The sequence below is a fragment of the Harpia harpyja genome, chromosome 10 (assembly GCF_026419915.1).
Source record: "Harpia harpyja isolate bHarHar1 chromosome 10, bHarHar1 primary haplotype, whole genome shotgun sequence".
NCBI classification, from domain to species: Eukaryota; Metazoa; Chordata; class Aves; order Accipitriformes; family Accipitridae; genus Harpia; species Harpia harpyja.
The window spans coordinates 5,239,806-5,262,898 of record NC_068949.1 but is presented as its reverse complement, the minus strand read 5'-3'; the positions used below and the strand labels follow the sequence as shown (position 1 = coordinate 5,262,898).

The 23,093-nt window shown below is 51.7% G+C and overlaps 1 protein-coding gene across 1 annotated transcript in view; it reads left to right on the top strand.

Moving 5' to 3' along the window:
• Positions 1–8,855: 8,855 nt before the first annotated feature.
• Positions 8,856–23,093, top strand: part of CDH23 (cadherin related 23) — a 214,173-nt gene continuing 199,935 nt past the window's right edge. The window contains exons 1-2 of the mRNA XM_052798881.1: positions 8,856–8,891; positions 20,144–20,215. Of these exons, the coding sequence (XP_052654841.1) occupies positions 20,149–20,215 (67 nt within the window). The 5' untranslated portion in view covers positions 8,856–8,891; positions 20,144–20,148. The remainder of the gene's footprint in view (positions 8,892–20,143; positions 20,216–23,093) is intronic.

Genomic DNA, 23,093 nt, shown 5'->3' with positions numbered 1-23,093 from the left:
CTGCTGGTGTCTGGAGTGATTTCTCTTGGAGACACACTGATGCATGCAGTTTTAGCTTGCATTTTTCCTTCTGGTCATCCTTCTCTCCCAGCTTGGATTGTAAACTCGGAGAAAATCACTGACAAGAGCCGGGTGAAGGAGCCCCGAAAGAATTGCTTTGTAAGCCCGGTTATTCTAATTTAATATCTCCAAATGACCTGCAGGTAGGTGTGGAGAGTATACTTACTGCATCTGCAGGGGGAAGCAAGCAAAAAGGGAATTTATCCTTTGTCTTTGATGGTATTCAGCTAAGGAAAGTTAGAGAAATGAGTGGAAAAATCAATACAGGTTCAAATTGGGCAAGAATCAGGTCTGGGTATAAAGCAGGGACTGCTGGTGGGAGTGTGGCGGTACGGGGATGGATGCTGACAGGCAGCCTGAGCCACGAGCGTGTGGGTGATGCCCCTGCAAAAGGGGACGGGTAATTTATAGAGTGTTGCATATAACGGCAGGGAAGTAATTACTGCTGTATACTGCCTGGGCGAAGTCGCATCTGATGCCCTGTGTAGGCTGTATCGAAGAGCTCAAGGTAAGAAAAAAGCAGAATGACGAGGGAAACGGTGTTTGCAAGGCAGAATGAAGGATCCTGTATCTCAGATGCGTGAGTCGAGGCACAACCACGGTTTCTTTCTTGATGGTTTTGGGTAATGTATCTTTGATAAGGAATGTAGCCTTTGACCCCAGTTTCCAGTTCAGGAATGATGTGTGCTCTCTGCTCTACACAAGCATCGAGGTGGGACAGCCAGCAGAAATACTGCGAGGGTCAAAACCCGACTTCATGGCATTTAGTCAGGAGATTACACCTTTTTTTTTTTCCTAGGTCTCAAAGAGCTTTACAAGACGCAGTTGCTCCCCAGGTCTTTGTTTGGACCTGGGACACCTGAAGACCTCGGGTATGGGCAGGGTTGGGAGCTGAGCTAGGTCCATGGGTCTTCCTTGCCTGTCCAAACTGGCGCTGCCAGGTTTTGTGTCTTTCTTTAATTAACGCCATCCCTTCAGCTGCTTAAGAAAGACTAGCAGGGTTGTAAATGTTTTCACCATCTTTCGGCTGAAGAAAGCAGGTTGTGAGGTGGCCGGCGGGGGAAGGACCACGTGCTCTCTGCAGGGCTCGGCCTCATCTCACCAGTGGGTGTAAAACAAGCGATGCCGGCGCTTGCAAAATTCATGAGGGTGGGCCCACGAAGTGAAACTAAATCAAAGATGGGCACGAATCCCTGCATGGTGCCAAGTGACAGAGCCACCGTTTGCCCAGCGCTCAGGGCCAGCATCGCTGGCAAAACAACCCGGAGGATGGAGAGTCCCCAGCTCTGCAGAGGGCTGGCAGCCTGGCACGGTCAGGATGCTGTGCCTGCCCCACGCTGGCCTCTCCAACGGCCTTTGGTGTTAAATCCAACTGGCCGAGGGGAAATGAAAGCTGTGAACTGGCAAAGCGACACCAGCAAGACGGGAGGGCGCGGGGAGCAGGAGGGGGTTGGATGAAAGGGCAGAAAGTGGAGGAGACACATCTGTTGCAGCTTCTGCTCAAAGGAGACTAACGGAGCCTATGCCCGACCTTTTTTTGTCTGCTCTCTCAGCTTAGGGGTGCCAGCTACTCCTCCCTGCTTCAGAGCTGGAGCATTTAAGTGTAGGCTTTTGGGGCTTTAAAGCAAACAAACTCACTCTAGGAGGGAAGGAAACTTTTCTTATGGATACTCATCTCCCATTAGTTGCAAGTGACTATCCCTCTTTCTCTCTGAGGTCCAAAGCCTTGTCTAGCCTATCCCCACACGGTGGAGTGCCCCACAGGGTAGAAATGCTGCCACCTTTCCATCTGTGATACCAGCCTTTGCATTATAGAGGCTTTGGCGCAGCATATCACCCTTTGGGAGGTGGAAGCATCTTTGAAACAACCTCCTTATCCTTCAGCATCGCCTTGGTGGTGACCGAAGAGAAGCTCCGCTGCCTCTCGGCTGCTCCGTTGTACGTGTTTTGGGGCAGGACTCGTCCTTTCAGTGTTTTGCCGGGATGCGCTGCAGGTCAAAAGCCCAGATGGCCGAAGTGGGACTGCCTTTGGTGGCTCGACTGCGGGAGCGGGGGCTGCTAGGGTGGTGGTACGTGGTACCTGGCAGGGTGTCTGCCCGGCAGCGCAGAGCATCCCCGCACATCTGCACCCGCTCCTGTCCCCGGCATCTTGACGAAGCTCTTAATGAGCTCTGGCGGTCCCCGTGGCCAGCCAGGGGCCAGCATGCATGACCTCGTTCTTAATTACTGCCTTGGGGCAGCTTCATTTGTATGGGCAGCGGGGTCCCCGGGGAGCGCCCTGTTCTGCACGGCCGCTCGGGCAGCGTGTGGGGAGCCGTCACCCCGCCACAGATGAGGTGATGCTCTCCGACCCTTGTTCCTCCAAAACGCTGCCGTCTCCCCCTCTGCAGCCACAGGAAAGGTATTTTCAAGGTATTTTAACTCTTGGCCCTTTTTGCCCTTCTTGCACGCTTGCGTGCGCGGGGTTGAAACTTGCCAAGCTCCGCAGCTTTGCGGCGAGCATCCTCCTGAAAAGGGGCGCGTGAGCCAAGGGCTCAAAATGCCGGCGGTCATCTTCTTCGATGGGGGCTCGGGGAGGGCCATGGTCCCCAGCAGATGAGCTGAGCTGATCCTGCCCCTCTGCGGGTGCCCCAGAGGAAAAAAAAAACCTCGGCTTTGAAACCTCGCCAGCCAGCTGCAGGCTTGCCCGGCTGCTGTTCTCCTTTTACATGTTTTATGGAGTAATTTGTACTATATTTACACGACGGTGATAAACAGTTTTTAAAATGGAAGCGAAGAAAACGCTGTTGAATGAATTGTTACAAAAAAGCCCTGTTTGCCATTCCAGCAGGGGGAAAAAAAGGGATAAAAATCACCATCCTAGGGACATGCTGTTCGTCAGATCTGGGTATTTTTTCCCTTGATTTGTGTGCCTAATGTGAGAAGAAGAAGTCGCAGATGCATGCTGAATTCTGCAGGGAACATATGCATGCATTTAAATCATTTACAGCATTTACTGGTGCAATTGTAAAGCACATTATTTTTCTGCATTTGTAATTAGGCTCTAAACAGATGGTGAAGGACTGTAGCTTCTGATTAGACAGGCTTGTGCTCTGTTGGACGGCACTGTGAGAACAAACTGAGCTGAGAAAGTTTTCCTCCTAATTTATCACACCATGGTGGGGGGGGTGTAGAGTATCTGGGGCCGGCTGAGCACGAATTCCAGTGTGCCCGTAGCAGGCTGGGCAAAGCCGAGTGAACTGGCGGGTCTGCTCCCTCTGCCATCCCTGCTCGCTGATGGATGGGGTGTACACACACTCCCCCAGCTCAGCGTCGATTCCAGATTTTGTAACCCTGCCTCGCTCTACGCTGCACAGCTTTGGGTACCTAACAGCGCAGGATGGAGTGCCTGCTTTGACAAATGCTTTTAATATGAAGCAGAAGGCTTGGGTTTGAGAAGGGGCTTTAACGCGGGAGCAAGCTCCAGGCTTGCGGCTGCGTACGAGGAGCGAGCGTGCGTGCCTGGCGTTAGCTCTGCTCTTCGGCATTGCCTTTTTTCTGCCACCCTGGCGAGCCCTCGGCTCGGTGAGGTGGGTATAGCTCTCCCGCACCTCTACTGGGGGCAACCCTGGGAGCTTCAACGGCAACGCGGGGTTGGCCCATTGGATCTTCATCGCTAGGACCTGGCTCCCATTGTAAATGCATCACCTCAGAGCCCCGCTAACCTCATTTTTTGACCTTGAACAGCAGCAACAGCTCTTCACAGCCACAGTGCGAGTACCTCCATGCTGAGCCTGTGCTCCCTTGCGTGCACCCTCACTCCAGTCGGTGAGGAGTCACCCCCCACTATCCTGTAGTCACACAGAGGAGAATTTGTTAGGTGTTATTTGTACTTCTCCCTACGGTTTCTTATTGTCCTGGCTTACCTCCTTAAATTACAGGCGTGTGAACCCAGCCAAAATGGATTAAATGGAGAGGCAACTGGAAGAACAGAGCAACACAGAAGAGGAGCACGCCGTGGGCCTGAGCAGCTCAGGTAGACCTACGGGGCTGGAAGTTGGGTGGCTGGGCGAGCAGCAGAGGTGCCTTCCATGTTTCCTCCGAGGCAACCGTGTGACCAAATTGACTTTGTGTCCCCTTTGCTTGTTCCCTCCCAGCTGCGCAAACTGTGATCACCTTCCCCCGGGTTTTTGTCTTGCTGCTCCCCTGGGTTACCATCAAATTTACACACAGGGCTGCCCAAGAGCTGACCAAAAGGGAGGTCGTCTTCTGCTTGGCACAGCCCTCTGGGCAGTCCCTGACCCCCCCAAAAAAGTGGGCAACCCAGGCACTGCAGGGAAGGTGACACAGCAAAAGGGTATGGTGACATGCGATGGGAGGGCACGTCCAGCCCGGCCTGGGCAGGGGAGATGCGGAGAGCTGTCGTGTGGGTGCTGTGCCTGTAGATGGCACCTTTTACTCTGCCTCCGCTGAGGAGGAGGAAAGAAAAACAGATTTAAAAAAATAAACCAACCAACTGGCTGGTAAGGTAGGGCTCCAAGCTAAGAGAAAGATGCTTTTGGTGCGTGGCATGAAGTGACTCAGGGTAGTCATCCTCCGGGGAGGAAAGAACCCAAAGCTGTCCCCCTCTCACCATAACGGCCTGTCGCAATCATCGCCAAACGGTCGCTACTCTCTGAATTTACTAACACTCCCTAGCAGTAGGAAATTACACCCAGGGCTGTTTCAAAAGCCAGCAAAAAGCACCCCCAGCTGCTCCGAGAGTTGGTATGAAGGTGGTTTGGGTTTTTTTTTTTTATCCTCTTAATCCCTTCTGGATATAACAAGCCCTGCCAGGGGCCACTGGGCGCTCTCAGTGTCCTTAGCAGGGGACACGTCCTGCCCACTTCCATGAGTACAGCTGGGGCTACAAAGGGAGACGATGCATTTTGCAAATGGGCTGCTTCGGGGTCTGCAAAGGGCAGAGCTTCAGGGCTTCAGCCAGCTCTGTTTGGGGTGGTCCTGCAAGGCTTTTTGGAGCTCACACCTTGACCCTTCTGGCTGCGTGTTATCACCATGCTGCAGCTCTGGCTCTCCAGTTCCTGTTGTCCTGGCCCAGCTGGGGATGCTTAGGCCAGGGCTAGCTCAGCTGGACCCATCTCTAAACGTGAGCTGGCAGATCCCCGATGAAGGATGCCATGTGAATTGGGCATGTGTTACAAGTGTGTGCCCAGCTCCTGCCCTTCCCACCCTCTTTAAACACATTTGCTTTGCCCTCCATATGGACTACCACCTTACAAAGATGCAATTTGAAATGCAGTACTTCTATATTTCTAAAAGAAAAAAAGAAACCAGCTGCATTTTCAGCGCTTTTCTTCTACAGAGAGAGAAAACGCGAGCAATCCCTTAACTTTGCTCAGATTCTTCTCCAGCCTCCTTCCCTCATAAATTCCTAAACAAACAGCATGATCCTAATATTAGCCTTAAAATTCTGTGTGAAATGGACCTAGAAATTAATTTCACACCGGAAAAACTGCCTCACCGTCGGCCGCAGCACCGGTGGTCAAAAAGAAAACCCCGCGACCGCTGTACAAATTAATTCTGCAACTTGGGTGAGAGGGTAGCACGCGGGGGAGCTGCCTCCCTTGTGCTGCCATCCCGACCCACGCTGCGATGTGGGGTGCTGGAAAACCACGGACAGTGGAGAATACCATCATCCTCCAGGGGCTTGTGGTCTTGGGGGGGGACAAACCCACCATGTCCCCCAAGAAGCAAAAGCAGGGGGCATGGGCTGCTTCTTCCTGAGCAAAAAGCCCTCCTGCAGTCTTGCACAGGTTTTATTTACTGAAAAAAAAAAGATGGTAGTTTGAGGAAGCACATCGAGGGATCCTGGTGGGAGACTCCTGGGGAAAAGGAGGCGTGAAGAAATGACTGATGGTACAATATTGCACGCACTGGTTGTCAGGCAGCTGATGTCCGTGCAGACCCTGGGGTCCACGGCAGTATGTGGTCCGTGGCAAGCGGAGATAATTCAGTACCTTAGTCGGGCAGGATTTTGCATGTGCCTGCGTTTTACCTGCTCTCCATGTGATATTTCGTCTATTTAAAGATTTAGAGACGACGGCGATCCCACCTCTCGCAGCAGAAGGGCCAGGGAAGGCAGAGAGAGGAGTGATACACCATGGGGATAGTTGGATGGAGAAATGTTCTGTGGTTAGATAGAAAATGAGAGGGGGAGAAGCCCTGCAGTACAATTTCAAGGTTGAGCGAGTGGTGCCAGGAGGCGGCGAAGGCTCTGCCTAGCTGCTCCGCTTTCGCAGGCAGGGCGGAGACGGGAGGTCATGGGATCTGGCTCCAAAAAAATAAGGTTTCCCAGTAATGAGCCCATGGAGAAAGGCTGGGGTAGCAGGGAGGTTATCCTAGCCCTCCTGCTAACTGCTGTGCTCCCTGCCTTGTAGGGTTGGCACTAATTATGGTGGCCTCCAATCCCAATGGCAACTGGGAGCATCCCTCTGTTCGCAATGTATCACTTCATTTTAGTCCCTTTTTTCCCCAGTGACGAGCTTGTTACAAGGCAATTGTGACGGTGCATCGCCCGCGGGCTGCGTCTCAGAGTGACGTTGCTTTCTTCAAACAGGAGCTTGGGAACATCAACTCAGTTTTGTGAACCCATGCCATGAAATCCCACTAGTCCTCCCCCCCCTCGATGGGAAAGGCTGCAGCCTGGGCTCCACCGGGAATTGGACCAGGAGTCCAAGCCAGACCCGCAGGCCAGGAGGAACTCAGCTTCATTAGAGCTGACTTATGTAAAAAACAGGTGACAGGTCTTCAAACTGGTCAGGATGTGAGCTGAAAGCCAGCTGCCCAGCTTGCACACCGAAAACCGTGGTGTGAAGCCCAGACATAGGAACCAGGCAGTGATAAAGCAGGAGAGGTGTGCTTCTATTTAAATAGAAACACTGACCTGAATTTATCATGAGACTCACTAAGTGAGACATGACTTGTGCAAAGTCAGAGTGGCTACAGACAACAACCAGAATGTGTCTTCAAGTTGCTTAAGGTGTGGTTTTGCTTTGGTTCCCCTCCCCTTTTGTTGTTTCTTCTGCTAATTAGTTTCCTGACTTTATGGACGTGGCTGGGATCGGCACGGCGCAGGTATCCTGGCTGCATACACGCTGCCTTGTGCCGATGAAGAGGACGAGGGAGGGATGAAGAGCCCAGGAGAGATAAACCAGCAGGACCAGCACAGGCTCAGCTCAACAGGATGCTCGGAGCCCTGCACCGGTAACGCCTGCGCCCTTTGCACTCCTCGTGACCTGCAACTTTAGGACAAGCTCAGGTAGCAAGGGCAAATCCTTGGCAAACTCAGTACAACCCAGGTGTGATGCAAGGAAATGATTTGCCAGCACCTTCCTCAACTGCAGACAGCTCATTGCATTCAGCTGTTTGTCAGGGACTTTTGTTTTTAACCCCAAAACAGCTGCAGGTGTGCCAAGGCTGGCTCTGGTCTGCAACATTAGTGTCAGCCCGCACCTGCAGCTTAACCAGGTTTTAGGGAGGCCCCTGCCCAATTCAATTCTATCAGCCCAGGAGCTGTAGTAATTGCCAAATTAGCAGAAACTGCTCGAGAGAGGCAAGGGCTTAATTATCCCCTCCTGCTCCTGCCGAGGCACTTGCTCGCTGCTTCTCCAGAAGGAGGGATGTAAAGGTGAGAGGGTGGGAAGGCTCCCAGTATTGCCAAGCAGGGCTCCAGGGGGGCCTTTAGCAGCCCAAACTGCACTTATTTAGTGTTTTAATTAAAACTGCTCAGGATGGGGTCTGGTGGGAAGGTAAAGCTCCTCTAAGCCACAAGTGGCTGGAGGCTTGTGTGTGTGCAAGCAGGGCAGGACCCAAAGCCCTGGCACTGCTGGGGTTTGGGGACACGGGGGGCTGCATCACCCCTTTGGTGCGGGGACCAGTGCCACTGCAGGCTGCTTTCCCTGGCTTTGTTGCTTCCAAAAAAGCAAGAAATGGGGTGAAGTAGTGGGATTTAGCTGCCTCCTCTAAAACTGCTTGTAGGGAGGGCTCGGACCGGGGACGAGGATTTGCCCCGCGATGTCCTGCAGGGTTTGGGAAAGCTGGGAAGGCCAGGAGGACCTGGGGTCAGAGGGGACTGCTGGTGAGAGCTGAAGAGTCAGGCAGAAACGTGCATCGGTGGCGTGGCAAATACAACGCCGTGTCTGTAGAAACTGAAGCTCCGAGTGCCAGAGGGAGCGATGCTCGGGAGGAATAATTGCTGTGTGGCTCTCTTGGCATGCCTGCCAGCGCGCTGCCCGTATCGCTTTCCTGCTCATGTATGATTTATGCGTTCCCCGGGCCTGCCAGCCGCTCTCGCACAAAGGTCAGAAAAATAATAACGATAACAACCCCCCCCAAATTAAACCCAAAGAGGCCGAATTAAACTTTGCGTGGCCAGCGCCTGCCTCGGGCTGAAGTTGTATTTGAAGAGGGAACCGCTATTTCGGGGTGTCCCCCTCCAGCCAGCGAAGGGGGGGGGGGGTTAAGCTCGGGATCTGGGGGGCTGGCTGCCGCCCCGGGAGCCCCCCGGCTTGCGGCGGGGGGATGCTCGGTGGAGCCGGCGCTGAAATACCCGTTACCTGGGCAAGGGGCGCTGCGCCGCCCGCGGCAGCCGCCGCCGCCCCTTCCTCCTCCTCCTCCTCCTCCTCCTCCTCCTCCTCCTCCTCCTCCTCCTCCCGTGGCGGCTCACTCGGCTGGCAGGGCGGCGGGGGCCGGCAGCCGCGGGGGGGGGAGGAGGGAGAGGAGGAGGAGGAAGAAGAAGAAGAAGAAGAAGAGGCATGGGGGGTCGTCGCTGACACCGGGACCGGCCGCCACAGGTAATGTCCCCGCGAGTTTTCTTTATTCCGCCTTGATTTATTTTGGGGGGGGGGGGGGGGGGGGGATGAGCGGAGGATGCGCTGGCGCGGAGCCGCTGGTATTCACCCCCCCCGGGGGCGGTTTTGCCCGCCGTCCTCCTTCCCAGACCTCGCTTATCTGCTCCCACCGAGGGGACAACTTGTTTGGGGTGAGCGCTGCCATCATCATCACTAGCAGTAATTTGGGGGGGATGTCGTTCAGCGCGGTGGTATTAATGGCAGGAGGTGGGAAGCCCAACATTTTTCCCTTTGAGCAAAAAAAAATTAATAATAATAATAATAATGTGTGGTGGCGTCTGCTGTCCTGCTCCTGAAACAGCAAGCGCTGTCGTTCCCCCCCCCCCCCCCCCCCCCCATCTCCAAACCCACCCTGGGTTCTAATTTTGAGTTTGGCTTGGAAGGAAGAGGCAGTGAGAAGCTGTAAAGTTTCTCGGCCGAGCCAGGGCTGAACTTCTTCAAAGGCGTGGGGATGCTGCACCGCAGCGGGACTTAACTGCAATGGAAACGGTGGGGTTTGGGTTTGGGGTTTTTTTTGTTGTTGTTGCATCCCTTCAAAAAAAAAAAACATATGGGAAAACAGCTTTTCAAAAATGACAAACTTGCCCTAAATGGTTTCTTTTTATTTCTTGAGAAAATGCTTTATTTGAGATTTTTTTTTTAATTCCCCCACTTCTTTGCTTGCTTCTCTTTTCCTTAATCTCTGACCTGCAATCCTCTTTTCTTTAAATAAGTGTTTTCCTGACCACCTCAAATACTCACCGCTGCACACATCCAACTTGGCGTTGGCCAGGCATCTTTAGCTTTGAACCTCCTGGAGTTGTCGCTGGAGCCTTTATTTAAAGAATGCTCAAACTTCAAGAGTCTGGTCCCTATTAAAACCAGCCAGCTAAATTACGTTACCCATCCTTTTAACTCGCAGAGTTGGGGGTTTGTTAGGGGTGTTTCGGCTGTAAGCCCTTTGTGGCAGGGATAGCTTTTCCCCTGGTGTTGTGTTTTGGTTTGATCTACCCGGCACCAGCCCCTTTGTTCTGATCTGCGATTTTTGGATGCTATACAAAGGTAAATAATAGTCCGTGCCTGCTTGCAACTAGAAATACAGGTGTGGGGCTTCATTACCGGCATTTAATTGGGAAAATACAAAATCTGTGGTGTTGGTAGTAAAGACCTGTCCAAAAAAAAAAAAAAAAAAAAAAAAAAAAAAGAAACTAATGAGGCTGTTGATAGAAAAGGCAACAGTTCTTTTTTTAAAAAAAAAAGAAGAGAGAGGGCAGAGCTGGGGTAGCTTATTTGGCCAAATAAAAGGATGCGGAGGACGGGATGATGTGCTGCTTTTCTGCAGGTGAATAGCAGAGCTGGCTGGGGCAGGGGCGCAGCCCAGGACTCTCCCACAGGAACCCTGCATGGGAAGGGCAAATCCAAACCCAGTCCCGTGCCAGGGCTGCCTGGGGGTGCTGCCAGCACCCTCTCGCCAACCACTATCGTCTCCCCAAGCTGCCTCTCCTCTCCTACCCACCAGTGGTTTATGGGGGGGGAGAGGTGTGTGATGCTGGAAGGGGAAGTTTTCTATGCTGGTGCATGGGGTTTTTGTTGTCTGGGGTTTTTTTTTTTCCTGTGCTGGGGGAAAAGCCCTGTCTGGTGGCAGATCCCTTGGGCACAACTGATGTCGAGGGGATCAGGAGGGCTGGCAGAGCTGCTGTTTCCCGGTGCCCGCCGTGGCTGGGCTGCACGCAACAAGCCCGGCTCTTTCCCGGGGTCTTCCCAGCGCATCCTGCGGCAGCCTGGGATGCCTCGTGCCTGTGGCCTCGGCGCAAGATAGCACTACAGGATAAAGCTGGTGCATTAATTTTTTTTAATTTTTTTTTTTTTCTTTAGTGAGACAAGGTATTTCCATGGGAAACTTGCATTTGTCACAATCCAGGTGGGTGTTTCAAAGGAGGGAGTTTTACCGCTGTCTCTCCTTCTCCTGTCCTGGGGAAGGAGGAGGGGAAATCCCTTTGCAATTCCATCTTCCTTCTCCCCCCCTCACTCCCTCCCCACCACAAAGATCTCTTGTTTCGGAAGGCAAACTGTGGGTTTTGTAGCACCAAGTCAAGATCGCGTTGTGAAAATACAATGTTTTTTTTTTAAGACCGAGTTGTAAAACACTCCCTTTATGGGAAACTGTAAAAACTGATGTTCTTTTTTTTTTTTTTTTTGCGCGTGTGTGATAAGTGGGAGAAACAATGTTTGCAAGAGGCAGGAGCTGCACAGCTTGGCTGGTTGCTCTAGCTGGGCCTGGGAAGGGCACCCAGCTCAGGTGCAAAGAGGCTACGTGTCCCTCCCGGGGGGGCATCACCTGAATAAGGCAGGGAGGTAGCACCAGAAACATTTTCTACTGGCTGGCTGCAATAGTCTCCAGAATAATGTTCATGGTATGGTAGCTTTTCTGCTGACCTGATGGAGGTATGCAAAGAAAAATGGTACCACAATCCTCTTTGGAGCATACCCCAGGAGCAGCCGGGGTGGTGAGGACATCTTAAAAAGGATTTAATTTGTGAAGTTTCTTAGATGTTCTGTGCAGATGGTCTTGAGCACAGATTATTTTTAAATTTAAGAAGCTTTAGGATATGGGGTTGGCTTGAGGAGGGGCTGGCCTGTGGCCTCTCGTTAGGGTGTAAAATGTCCCAGCTGCTTGCAGCTGGGCTATTGCAGCCCAGCTAATTTAGCTGGAGGTTTGCTTTGTGAGCATAAATAGTTCAAAGTGCATCCCAAAACTTCTGCGTTTTTTCCCGCTACAGTGTCCTGCTTTTTGCAATAAGACTTTCAATAATGTTACAGGAGGATGAGGGTTAGTTTGGGGCTTTTATGGCCCAAGACGTACAAACATGAAGATTCATGCCTTCGTGCTTGCGTTGCTATCGGAGCCCATTTCAGCGCGCAGGTTCTGCAGCTGAAATGGGGAATGCCGGTGGTTGAGGCTCACCCAAATCTTGCAGATGTCCTGGATCTCGCCTGTGGTTCGGTAATGACCAGGACATTCTAGCAGGAGCTGGAACAGTGCTTACGCACGGGCTGTGCCGTGCATAGTGCCGAGCTCAAAGCTTCGGTCAACGTGGGCAGGAAACCTTTGGTTGTGGAGTCCGGTGGCTTTCAGTCCGTGAAGGTGTTAGCACGCAGCTCCGGTGGGTGCTTGCTGACTATGGTGTGCTCCATAAATGATCAAAGGGGCCATCCTGGGTACACATTGCCTCTTTTTCTGCTGGACAGTCTGGCAGAAACATGTGCTTGAATCCCTGCCCCGGGGCCAAGGACCTTGCTGGATGTGTCTTGCAATGGAAACTCTGATCTGGCTGTGGGAGGGCTGTAATGTCCCTTCCCCAGCCTCTGCCAGAGCCAACGTTGCAGTGAGGCTTTTTTCCATCCTTAGCCTGAATTGCTTTGCCCTGGTCTGTGCATTTGATATAACAACTACTCTCCAGGGGAGAAAGATGTTCTGCTTGGAGTATGCTGGGGAGAAAGTCACTGGGGACAAAATCCTCATGGAAATGGGGGGGATATGTTGGTGCCTGGGCTGCTGCAGCTTTGAAAAAGGCATGTAGGAGAGGGACTGGACAGCTTAGAGGGTCCTCAGCCATGGCTGGGGTCCTAGGAGGGCTTGCATGAACAAGCCTGTCACTGGTGATGAACTACTGTCATTAATCCAAATAACTTCATCTCTACTGAATGTCTTTGTCTTTCAGTTTGACCCCCTGCTCTCGGGGGCTGCTGTTTGGGATTGAGGGATCTGGGGTTTTTTTTTCCTCCCAAGTAGCCTCATCTTCCTTTCCCTGTGCTGTCTCTAGCACTTTGGTTTTTTTCCCCCGTCCTGAAATTTCAGCTAGCGAGTGATTAGCCACAGCGTGCCCACAGTGTTACTCCATCAGGCAAAGCCTCACTTTTATTAGCTTGAACAGCCAGTGGGCCTTGAAAAGGTCTGTTGCAGCAAAGTGCCTCTCGCTGAAAGTTAAGTGAGCTTTGTGCGAAAGCAGCAAGGACACTTCTCTCTTGATTTGGATGAGGCAAAAAATGGTCTGAGAGCTTTTGCAGCTCAGGTTGCTCAGTGTGAGGGTGTTTTTTTGGGTTGGGTTGGGTTTTTTTCCTCTTCTGAAGCACCCCTATTTCTCTCTCTTTTTGAGATCTACCTTCCCAGCCTGCGGTTTGAGTTCCCAGAGGACTGAACAAATAGCCTTGTTGCTTCTTTTTAGTGATGCAAACGTCCAGCCTGGAGCTTAGGAGTAGCTGGAGACAGGGAGATGGGGGGAGATCCTGGGTGCGCACATACCCGGGGTCCTGTGCTGATGGGACTTGAAGTGGTGTCTGCTGCGACGAGTGTTTGCCAAGGAAGATGAAGTTAAATAACTAACCCATCTTCTTTGGCAGGGCTTTGAAGTGTAGTTTGGTTACTGATTGTCAAGAGCTCCTGGTTCTGTGGCTGATGGCTTGCTCTTGAAGTTGATGCTGAATTTTTTATTGCATTGCTCGCACTGTTATGGGTGTACTTCTTAGAGTGAAGCTTATAACGTGCTTCCTCCTGCCGCTGCAAAAAGGTGATGCTCGTGTTCAAAGCTGCACCCGAGTGTGGCAAGGAGCGAGGTGCTGTGCCGGTCCCTCCCTGTCCCTGCCAGTGTACAGCCCCGCCGAGCCCCCGGCTTCACTCCGGCGCTGCCAGGGCCAGCCTGAGCCAGAGGGCTTGAGCAATAGTCATCTACTGCAGGTCTGCTAAGTGTGCTTGTTATTCTGTAAATGGAGTGGGCAATACCTAGATGAACGCTTTTTTTTTTTTTTTTCTTTAATTCCACTTCACATATGTCTTCTCTTCATTCCCCCCCCCCCCGCTTTAAAAACCCCAAACCAAACAGAAGTTGTGTGCTTGCATTTGAAGCAGTGCAGGCAGGAGTGCCCTAGGATATGTAAGCACAGGCTGCGTGGCAGCGTTACAAACTCGCTCAAAAATGTCGTGCCGGAGCCTGAGGATGTTGGACACTTCTCCTGCGTCGTTTTGATGGTGGTGCTTGGAAGTCCAGCCAGGCTGCTGCCCGGCCTCGTTCGGCAGGCAAGCCTGCCTTCTTCCAGGCAGGGCACAAGAAGAAAGCGTCTGGCCTCCCGTTCCCCAGCAGATTTTGGGTCAGGCCTTCAGCATCTTTACATTTGCCACTTTGTCCATTGCTGTATGTTTTTTAAGAGTCTGGAGAGAGGCTCCTCTCTTGTGAGACCAGACTGTGCATGCCACTTCACTGAGTTCAGCTTTCTACCTCCTCCTAAAGCAAGAATTCCCACCCTTCTTCCCTCTCCTCCTTTTCTCCTCTTTTTTTTCTTTAAGCTAAGCTCTGTTGCTGTTGGCTGCTTTTCCACCTTTTCATCCCACGTTAGCATCATCCGCTCTGTAGCCCTGCTGCTCCTTTCCTGCCTTGCTGCCATGTGCTGGGCTCTGTTTTGGTGCAGCCCAGGAACCAGGAGAGCCAGGAGCCTGTTGGCTTGGTCTCCATACCCCATCCCAGGCTGCCTCCTAGTTTAGGAGCTGCCGTTCTAGCTTAAGTGAGGTTTTGTGATGGAAAATGGTTGCTAGTCACCATAGGCATCATAGCAACCAGTGCTGGAGACTCAATAGAGCCAGTGCTGCCCCACTCAAAAAAACCCCAAACTAAAAAACAACACAAAAACCCCCACCCACCCCCAAAAAACCCAAAACCAACCCAAAACCAGGCATCTCCTCTTCCACCTACCCAAGAAAGATTCTGTCTTTGCTGCGGAAGGGTGGATGGCCATGCTTGCTGCAGCAGGGAATGGGGGTCCCCCTTCCCTAAGCCCCCAGCATGTTATTTTAATATTGCATGAATGAAGAGGTAAACTGGATGCTTGTACTTGTAGCACTAAATGACTTTCCTTGGGGATACCGCGGTTGGGGTATGCTGCAGCAGAAGATTTGCATTTTGCTAATGCAGAGCTGGGCAGTTACTGGGATTATCTTAAGGCAGTTGCAATGACTTGGAAAATCAGTTTCACTTCCAACCCAGACAAAGTTTTCCTGCGTGGACTGAGAAGATCAAACATGGTATTTTCTTCTGGTCTTGGGCTGTTGGTTAAACAATGTGTTAATGTTGTCTTGGCGCTAGCTAATGCTTGTTTCCTATGGGAAAGAAAACCTCTCACAGCCCCAGTCAAAATGTTTCCATTCCTGTCCGTGTTTTGAAATGGGAGTAAACTGCTGGAAATGTGGGAAACTTTGGTATTACTGGTTGTTGGTAAGTAACAGCTCTAGCTTTTTCCCTGCTAGAAAAAAAGGTTTAAATACCACCAATTAGCACTAGGTAGGATGCACAGAGCAGCTCGGACTCGCTGTCGGCTTTGTGGGCATCCCCTGGGCTGGGTGGGGAGAAAACACCCGTGTCTCCAACCTCAACTTTGCATTTGGGGTGAAGGAAGGGGAGAGAGCACCTTTCATGCTCTTTCTCCTACAAGCACCATCTCGGGGCTTAGGTGGGTTGTAGCAGCCATCGGCAGCCGTGCCCGCTTGCCCCCTGTTCTGTGTGCATCTGCTCCCCCCCCCATGCATACAAATATTTTGGCCTGTATTTATTTAACAAGGGAATTTTTTCCTTCACTGCAGGGAATAGAAGAAAAAAAGGGCAAATTTTTTCACTGGGAACAAATCTCATTTTCAAGAGTCCTGACAAAATGAGCCATAAAATTACAATATTTCAAAGTGCTTCGTAATTCTAGTGCGGACGGCTCTTCATCATGGAATCTGAAAGCTCAGAAAATATAAAACTCATTAGATTAAAATAAACCACCTACCGTACGGAAGAAAAGCTTATTTATCAATATCAATTTACTTCTGATTACCCTGTTCTGCAATTTGTTATTTTTAGGAATTATGATTTGTGTATAACTCATGCCAATATGGGGGGGGGTGGGTGGAATTAACTTTTACTTTTTTCCTTTTGAATCCTACTTATTGTAAAGACCTGGCCAAGAAGCAATAGGAAGAAGAAAAGGTGAATTTCTAGTGGTGCGTCCATTTGAGGAGCAGAGGGATGGAAAAGCTGGGAAAGCGGGAGCCGCTGTGCCTCTGCAACCCGCTGTGTTTTGGCGTGAGGGTTGGTGCCAAGTGATGTGCTTTGCTGAAGAGAATCGCGGGGGCGGTTTCTCTGATGCCCGTTTGGTGGTGACCCTTGTTGGAACATCTTCCAAGGTGGCCAACGTGACGGAGGAAGCTGGGGAGAGCTGGTATGGATGGTGTGCCGGGGCGAGAGGGGTCTTCCAGCGGCTGGCTGGATGCCACGGGCACGGTGGGCTCCTGGTAGCACCTCAGGGACTTCCATTCTGCCTGCGAAGGAGCAAATGTTGTAGGTGGGCAGCGCTGGCTGCCGGGCTCCCTTCTTTGGGGGACGTGATTTGTGCCGCATCGCAGGAGAAGGGGCTTTTTGGGAAGGCGCGTACAGTTTTCCTCGCATGGAAGCCATTTGGGAGACGCTTTGATTTACACTTTCATTTCTTCTTTATGCTCCTGGAACAGCGCAGAGCAAACAGAGAGGCTGACGCTATAAATTTTGAGGCGCAAGTGTCGCGGTGCCATTTGGGGAAGGGAAGACCAGGTGGGGGGGGAGAGGGGCAGGGGGTTTGGGGAGTGATTAAAAATGCCAGCAGCAGCTCAAACGTGAGAGCATCTCTGCCAGCAAGGCACAGCCGTCACCGAAGCTGCTGCCGCTGCTCTGATGGAGGCAATTAAGTGTGTTTTGTGTGCGTGCGAGCCGTTCTCATATGCAAGCGCCCCAACAGTGCATTTAAAAATAACCAGTACAGGTGCACAGGCTGGAAGCTGGTGCTTAAGCACCCTGAGAGCAATATGTGGTCCGGGCTTGAGAAGCGGCAGCATCTCTTCTCCGGTGTTTCGCAGAGGTGAGATGCTAGAAGGCTCTTGGAGCCTTGTTGCCAACTTCACTCGGATTAATGTGTGCTGAGGACCGGAGCATGCGCCGGCCGGGCTCTCTCTGCGTAGCCAAGCAGGTGGGATCTTTGCCACGTTTAGGGATGCAGCCATGCTGTTTAAGCAGCAAAAAAAGCCGCTTCCCAGGCTTGGGAAGGAGGCATTTGGGGCAAGTGGGCTGAAAAACCTCTGCTCGACCTGAGCTGGTTCCTAAACTTTCAAGCCCTGGACTTCTTTGCAGAGCGGTGTTTCAGCGGTAGAGGCTCCTCCGATTCCCATCCATCACTATTTAATGCGGTTCTGTCTGCTGCTTCCCGTGCCTTGGGGAGCAGTTGCCAGCGAACTGGGAAATCTCTGGTTTAACATTAGTGCTTTTGCAGCCAGGAGACAACAGTTAAGTTCCCAGAGATGACTTGCCCAGAGACATTATTATGCTGGAAACTGCACCGAATGCTTCCTACAAAGAGCCTCTTTCAGGCAGAAGGTGCAATTTAATATGCTCTTAGTCACAATTTTTAAGTTCTCCCCAGAGGTTTCTCAATCCCGTTCCTAAATTTGCAATATTTGAGTGAACCATCTCGGAGAACCAGTGAAGAGCTGCAGTATTAATGAAGACAGACAAAATCAAAATGACATTTCAGGCAATTACTTACATAATGAAGTGACTGACTTGGAATATACAATATTTAGATTTATCATGACACTTGAAAGGGGATGCTGTCAACTGCCTTTATTTCTACATCACGTAAATTGTTTTTCCACTGCCCTGTTGCTTTTTAAACATGGTCTGTGAAGCCGGAAAATAATGTTTCCGCTCACTTGGGCTGATAGCAGTGCTGTTTTAGAAGAAAGTTAGCATTTTCCTCAATGGCATTTTGGCACAGCAGAAGGCAGAGGAAGAGCTTGAGGTTGGGCTGCCTCGCTCCTCTCCATCGCATCCTTTCTGGCGGCAGCACGATGAGCTTTGGCTCTGCACCCCGGCTTTGATGCTGGTCAGGGGGACACGGGGGGGCTGAAACAGCAGCCTTGTCTACGTCAGAGACTTTCTCCTCCCTGAAACCTATTAAAGAAGGGGGAAAGCGGAGCAGTTTGGGGTTTTTCTTTGTTAGAAGAGTCTATTCTGCTTTTGTTGGCCGAATCTAAAGATTTAAAGGGCCTGATAGGATGCCTGGCTCCTGGGGAAGAGGTAATTTTTGTTTAGAACCTGGGTTTTTTGGATGCTCTGCTGGTACCGAACACACAGAAGTCAGAAACTTGACGGGGGGTGGACGATTGAACTCTTCTGCCCTGTCCATGTTTTCTGGGGAGATTGGCACGATACACCTAAAATTTAAGCAGCGCTGATCCCAAATGTCTTCTCAGGCTTGTGCTGAATTTCCTAAAGATGCACAAAAAAGACCACAGCACCATTTTTCTTGCCTAGGTGCAGACCTCTTCCTTCCAGACACTCTCTTGTGGCAAAATAGCAGAAGAAATTAGAATTTAGGGCCCTTTCTATGGTGACCAGAGTTGTTACAAACTGTCTGCTGTGACACATCCATCAGTAAAAATACAATGTGTGGAGCTATTTCTTTGAAGCTCCTTTAGGAGCATCCTCTCATTCTTGCTGGGGTGCGGGCTGCCCTGCAGAGGTAAGGACCCCCCCTGTGGGGTGCCCATGCATCTTTTAGGGTGGCAACGGGGTGCAGACCCCTCCACCCTTAGCTGGGCTCACAGCTGCAGCCTGTGCCCAGCACGGTGCCATGCTTTGGGGTAACTGCACGCTGTCGTTGCATTTAGCGTGTGTAAAGCAGGGTGTTGGAGAGGGAAGGCTGAGCTGCTGCTTTTGGGGTAAACGGAGAGTGATGGTGGGTGAAGGTGGCATCCTGGGTTTATGGATGAGCTGTCTGTTTGGGTGCTCCCCGAGTGGGAATCAGGCGTATCACAGCAGCTTCTTCAGGTCTGTTGCTTTAGCGATCTGTTCTCCAAGTGCTGCGAGCGCTGGGCGAACAAAAACTTGCTGTGTATGGGACCAGTCACAAGTGTAACAAGTCCCCTCTTAGGCTGATAAATAGATGTGATTTATTACTCGTTTCAGCCCTCACGGCTCAGGTCAGCGCTTGGTCTCGGGTGGGAGCTGCTTATGCATTTAACTACAGGTTCATCTCTCTGTTTGCTGCCCAAAAGGCTGGCTGTCACATACGCTCTCTGCCTTTCATGTCCCTGGGTCTGCTGCTGTGTGGATGGGCTGAGCTGGCAGGAAAACGTTCCCCTGCCCCACACCTTTCACAGCATCTGCAGAAATATGGAGAGCTTCAGAGACGGGTCACTGAGATGTCCTGTCTGCTTCAGGCTCTGTGTGAGCTGTCTGGGGGTTTCTGTTGTGCCTATATGCTCTGTGTAACGTATATGATTTATACTTGCCTCCGAGGTGGAATGTTTTAAAATACCACGCGTATGAATTTCCTTGCAAAGCGGGACTTTGCTGAGGTTTTGTGGGGTGGGTTTGGAAAGAGCTTTGTATTAAATGGTCTGAAAACCGTGCAAGGATGCAGCCGTGCTAAGCAGCTGCCTGTTACTGTTTTATTCTGTTGCCTCGTCGTGAGGAGTCATGCGCTGTATCGAATGCGAAGCTGGGGAAATTTGAGAGGCAGAGCAGGATGCAGGCACGTTTGCAAGCCTGTCTGCTTCCAGCGCTCTCGCGAGTGCCTGTTTTGCAGCCGTCCGGGTGGTTTGAGAGGTTTGAGAGGCTGTACTTTGTCCTCCGAAATCCCGGTGCCTCTTCAGCAATTCTGGGTCAAGCTTCCCATGTGGCTTTGCCAAAACTTCTTAAAACCCAGTGCTGATGGCTCGCTGCTGTGTCGCTCCTGGGTAGCAGCGGCTCTTCCTTACCCTCAACATCTCCCTTGCCGCTCGAGCGGCTCCGCTCAGCTGGGGCTGCTTCTGCTCTGGTCCTGACCGCAGAGGTCACCGTGGCTTATTGCCTCGCACGAGCTGAGCAAATATGCTTTGGAAAGTGGAAAACAAAAAATGTATCACCTACGCCAGATTAATCCTGGTTTCAGTTTGGAGCTCGCCAAGAGGATGGTTGGGGCTGCATGAACCAAGAAAGTGACGGTGGCACTCTTGGGTGAAGTGCCCTGTATAAAAGCTCAGTGTTAACAAAACGGTGATCTCCTGGGTGTCCCCCTGCAGTGCTGGGGCAGGGCTGTATCCCCAAGCCTGTTTTGGGGAGACAAGGTAATATCCATAAAGCGCTGGACTTGACACTGCTTTTCTGCTTTGACAGGAACCATGAAGCGTCACACTGCTGCTGGCAACTTTCTGCTTCTCCTCTTCTTCCTGGAGCTGGTCTCTTTGGGTAAGTCATCTTGCTGTCTGTCCAGCGCCGTGCTCTTCTCTCTCCCCTCCTCTCCCTGCTCGGGTCTCATGTTTGCAAGGTACGAGGCTAACATTTGCTGTGTTTGTGGCCTCGTGATGAATATCCGAAGGCAGAGCAGCATTGCTGTGGTGATGGGGAGACGTGGCTGTGATGGGTAAGCAGATTGCCCATCTCCATTGCATGCAGTCTTGGGGACCTGCACGTTGTGCTCCCGTGCAGCCGCTTTTCTTGCAGTCAGTAAAAGGGCACACGTGGCATCAGATGGCTGTTCCTGGGAGAGAGCGGGTGGGACTGGAAAGCATCTTGGAGGAGGAGGACGCGCTGGTGAACCCGACGGTGGTAGATGCTGCTGGTGTATCTCAGTGGGAAGACCTTGGCAACTTCCAGATGTGGGTTCGTGAAGTCAAAGCTGGTGGCGCACCTGGCAATAGACATGGTGTTAGGTCATTTTATGTAAATAAAACCTAAAGGAAATTAGAGGGAGCAGATAAAAGGCAAGGATGTAAACCAGAAGCTTGTTAGCTGTTCAACAGCAGAGGTATTACTGGCAGGGCTTTCCCTGTGCTTTCAGCAGCAAAATTATTACCCAAACTATGCTTTAATATATGCTGTGTGGGAAATAACTCCTCTCCGAGCTGCAAAACCTCTTTTCTAATTCCAGCTGGAGGGAAGGGCAGGGCTTTGGGCAGGCAGAACCTCTGTGGTCAGCTTTCAACCCAGTGCCAGGCTCTGCCCTGTGACCGTGATGCTCTTGGTCTTCCCCTGGTACTTGGGCTTCTGGCAGGGGGCCGTGGGGTCCAGCCTGCCCCCCGGGTGGGAGCTTGGGGGACAACCGCCTTCTGGTGTAGCAAATGTGCCTCTTGGGCCGGGCTTTGGTGTATCCCGGGATGCATAAGTACTGTAAACATACAGTAAAGCCCCGTGAAAATTGGGATTGTTGCATGAATGGGCTAAAGCCCCTGGGTACTGGTGGGGGGAGAGGGAGGCCAGGGCGAGTGTGCCTGTGTGGCGCTTGCTGATAAACAATAGTGAGCGTGTGTCCATTTGATAGCGCTGTGCCCTTTGGAATAAAGGCTTTTTTTTCTTTTTTTCCCCCTACTAAAGCCTCAAGATGGCTTGCCCAGATTGGCAGCCTGATTAAGCAGTCAGTGGATGACATTAGCTGTGACTGACAAGCGCAGTCAATCTCCCTCTGGTGTCATATTGGATCAAGTATAGCCTCACTAGTTAACTGCCCTGTCACTCCTCTGGAAGGGGAAAAATAAGTAAAAAAGACAACCCAGTGAGTCCTTTGCCCCAGTCTGAGCCTCCTAAAACTTGCCCCCTGGAGACATCACTTGCCACGAGCGGTCCAGTACATCCCATTAGAGGCGGAATGGTGGGTCTTGCTTGCCTGGCTGGGGACTTGCTCCTTCATCCCGCCCTGTGCGGTCGGTCGCAGCACGCGTAGCTGGTGTGTGCACAGCCCTGCTCTGGGTGCCTGGCTGGACACAGCAGATAGGCAATAGCAAACTGCAAAGCCTTGGAGAGGCAGCACAGGGAAATGGGGATTTGGAGGTTTGCAGATCAGCAGCGTGTCAGCCCCTTTCCCCTGAACCCTGCCCTGCTCAGGGCTTGGTTGTCATCTCCCTGAGGAGTGCCTGCCCTCGATAAGCAAGCGCTGGCACAACGCTTGTGCCTGGGGTTGGGAGGAGAAGCGTGTGGATGCCCTGCCATTCACCGTGGGGGCTGTAGGTGATGGAGGTCCTCTTCCCAGAAGACTTGCAAAGCTCCTGGTGAAGCAATTGGCTAGGATAAATGCAGAAGTGCAGCCCAAGTGGGCTCGGTGTGTTTGGAAGAGGGTGGTTTAGCTCTGGCGTGGCAGCGGAATCTGCCCGTTCCTGCCCAGCTACTGCTGCAGTCACCAGAGATGGGCAGAGACCTTCATCGTCTCCAGGTTAGGAGGAATGGAGGGGTGCTAGCTAGAACAGCTCTGCGATTACCATGTTCTTGCATCAGGAGTGGCCAAGGATGAGAGTACTGACTCTGAAGGGCAAAGAAGCAGCAGGTTCTATGGGAATAACATGGAACAGGCATGCAGGGAAGAAAATCTCCAAGCATGTCAAAACAATGTTGATCATGATCCCTTGGAGCCTGTTGGTAGCACCTAAAGGAGGAATAAAGGGTTACGAGAGTGTGGCGGAAGTGATGGCTTTCTGCCATGCACCTTGCTGGGGGGCCACGAGCAAGAGCCATGTTGAGGGATACAGCGATGATATATCCCAGGGTATGGCTGGGTGGTTGTGGCAGTCTGGCAGAAGGAAAATCCAGCTGATGATCCATTAGATGAAGCCACAGATGACAGCTGGTTCAGAGTGATGCTTTTGGGAAGGCGTGAACTCGCTTTCGGGGTATGTGGTGGGTGGCTGTGATTCCCAAATTAATTTGTGTGAAAGGACTGGCATGCCCAAAGCCAACAAAATATTGTCAGTCCTGGATTAAATGTGAAAGGAAAAGTGGGATCCTAGAGTAGGTGGCAGGACATATGTGTGAAAGACTTGTGTTTCGCAGACTGGCAAGGCACCTTTTGACAGCAGCTGGATTACGAGAATAAGACCTCAAGGCCAGATCTGAGATGGCGAAAAGATTCCCAAAGGCGCCCCAGGGATGCAGCCCTCGGCAGTGGTCTGGGCTGTGGAGGAGCTGGAAATAGCTGTGGCTGGGACATGAGTGTTGTGGCTGGCCGGGGGGAGAAGGCTGATGAGGCTGGGGCTTCAGCCACAGCATCCCTTTTTTATTTTGGGGGGGGTTGGTTTCCATTCATCATAGCATGCATCTTTTGACCTACATTTTTGTATCCTTCAGACGCTTTCTCTCC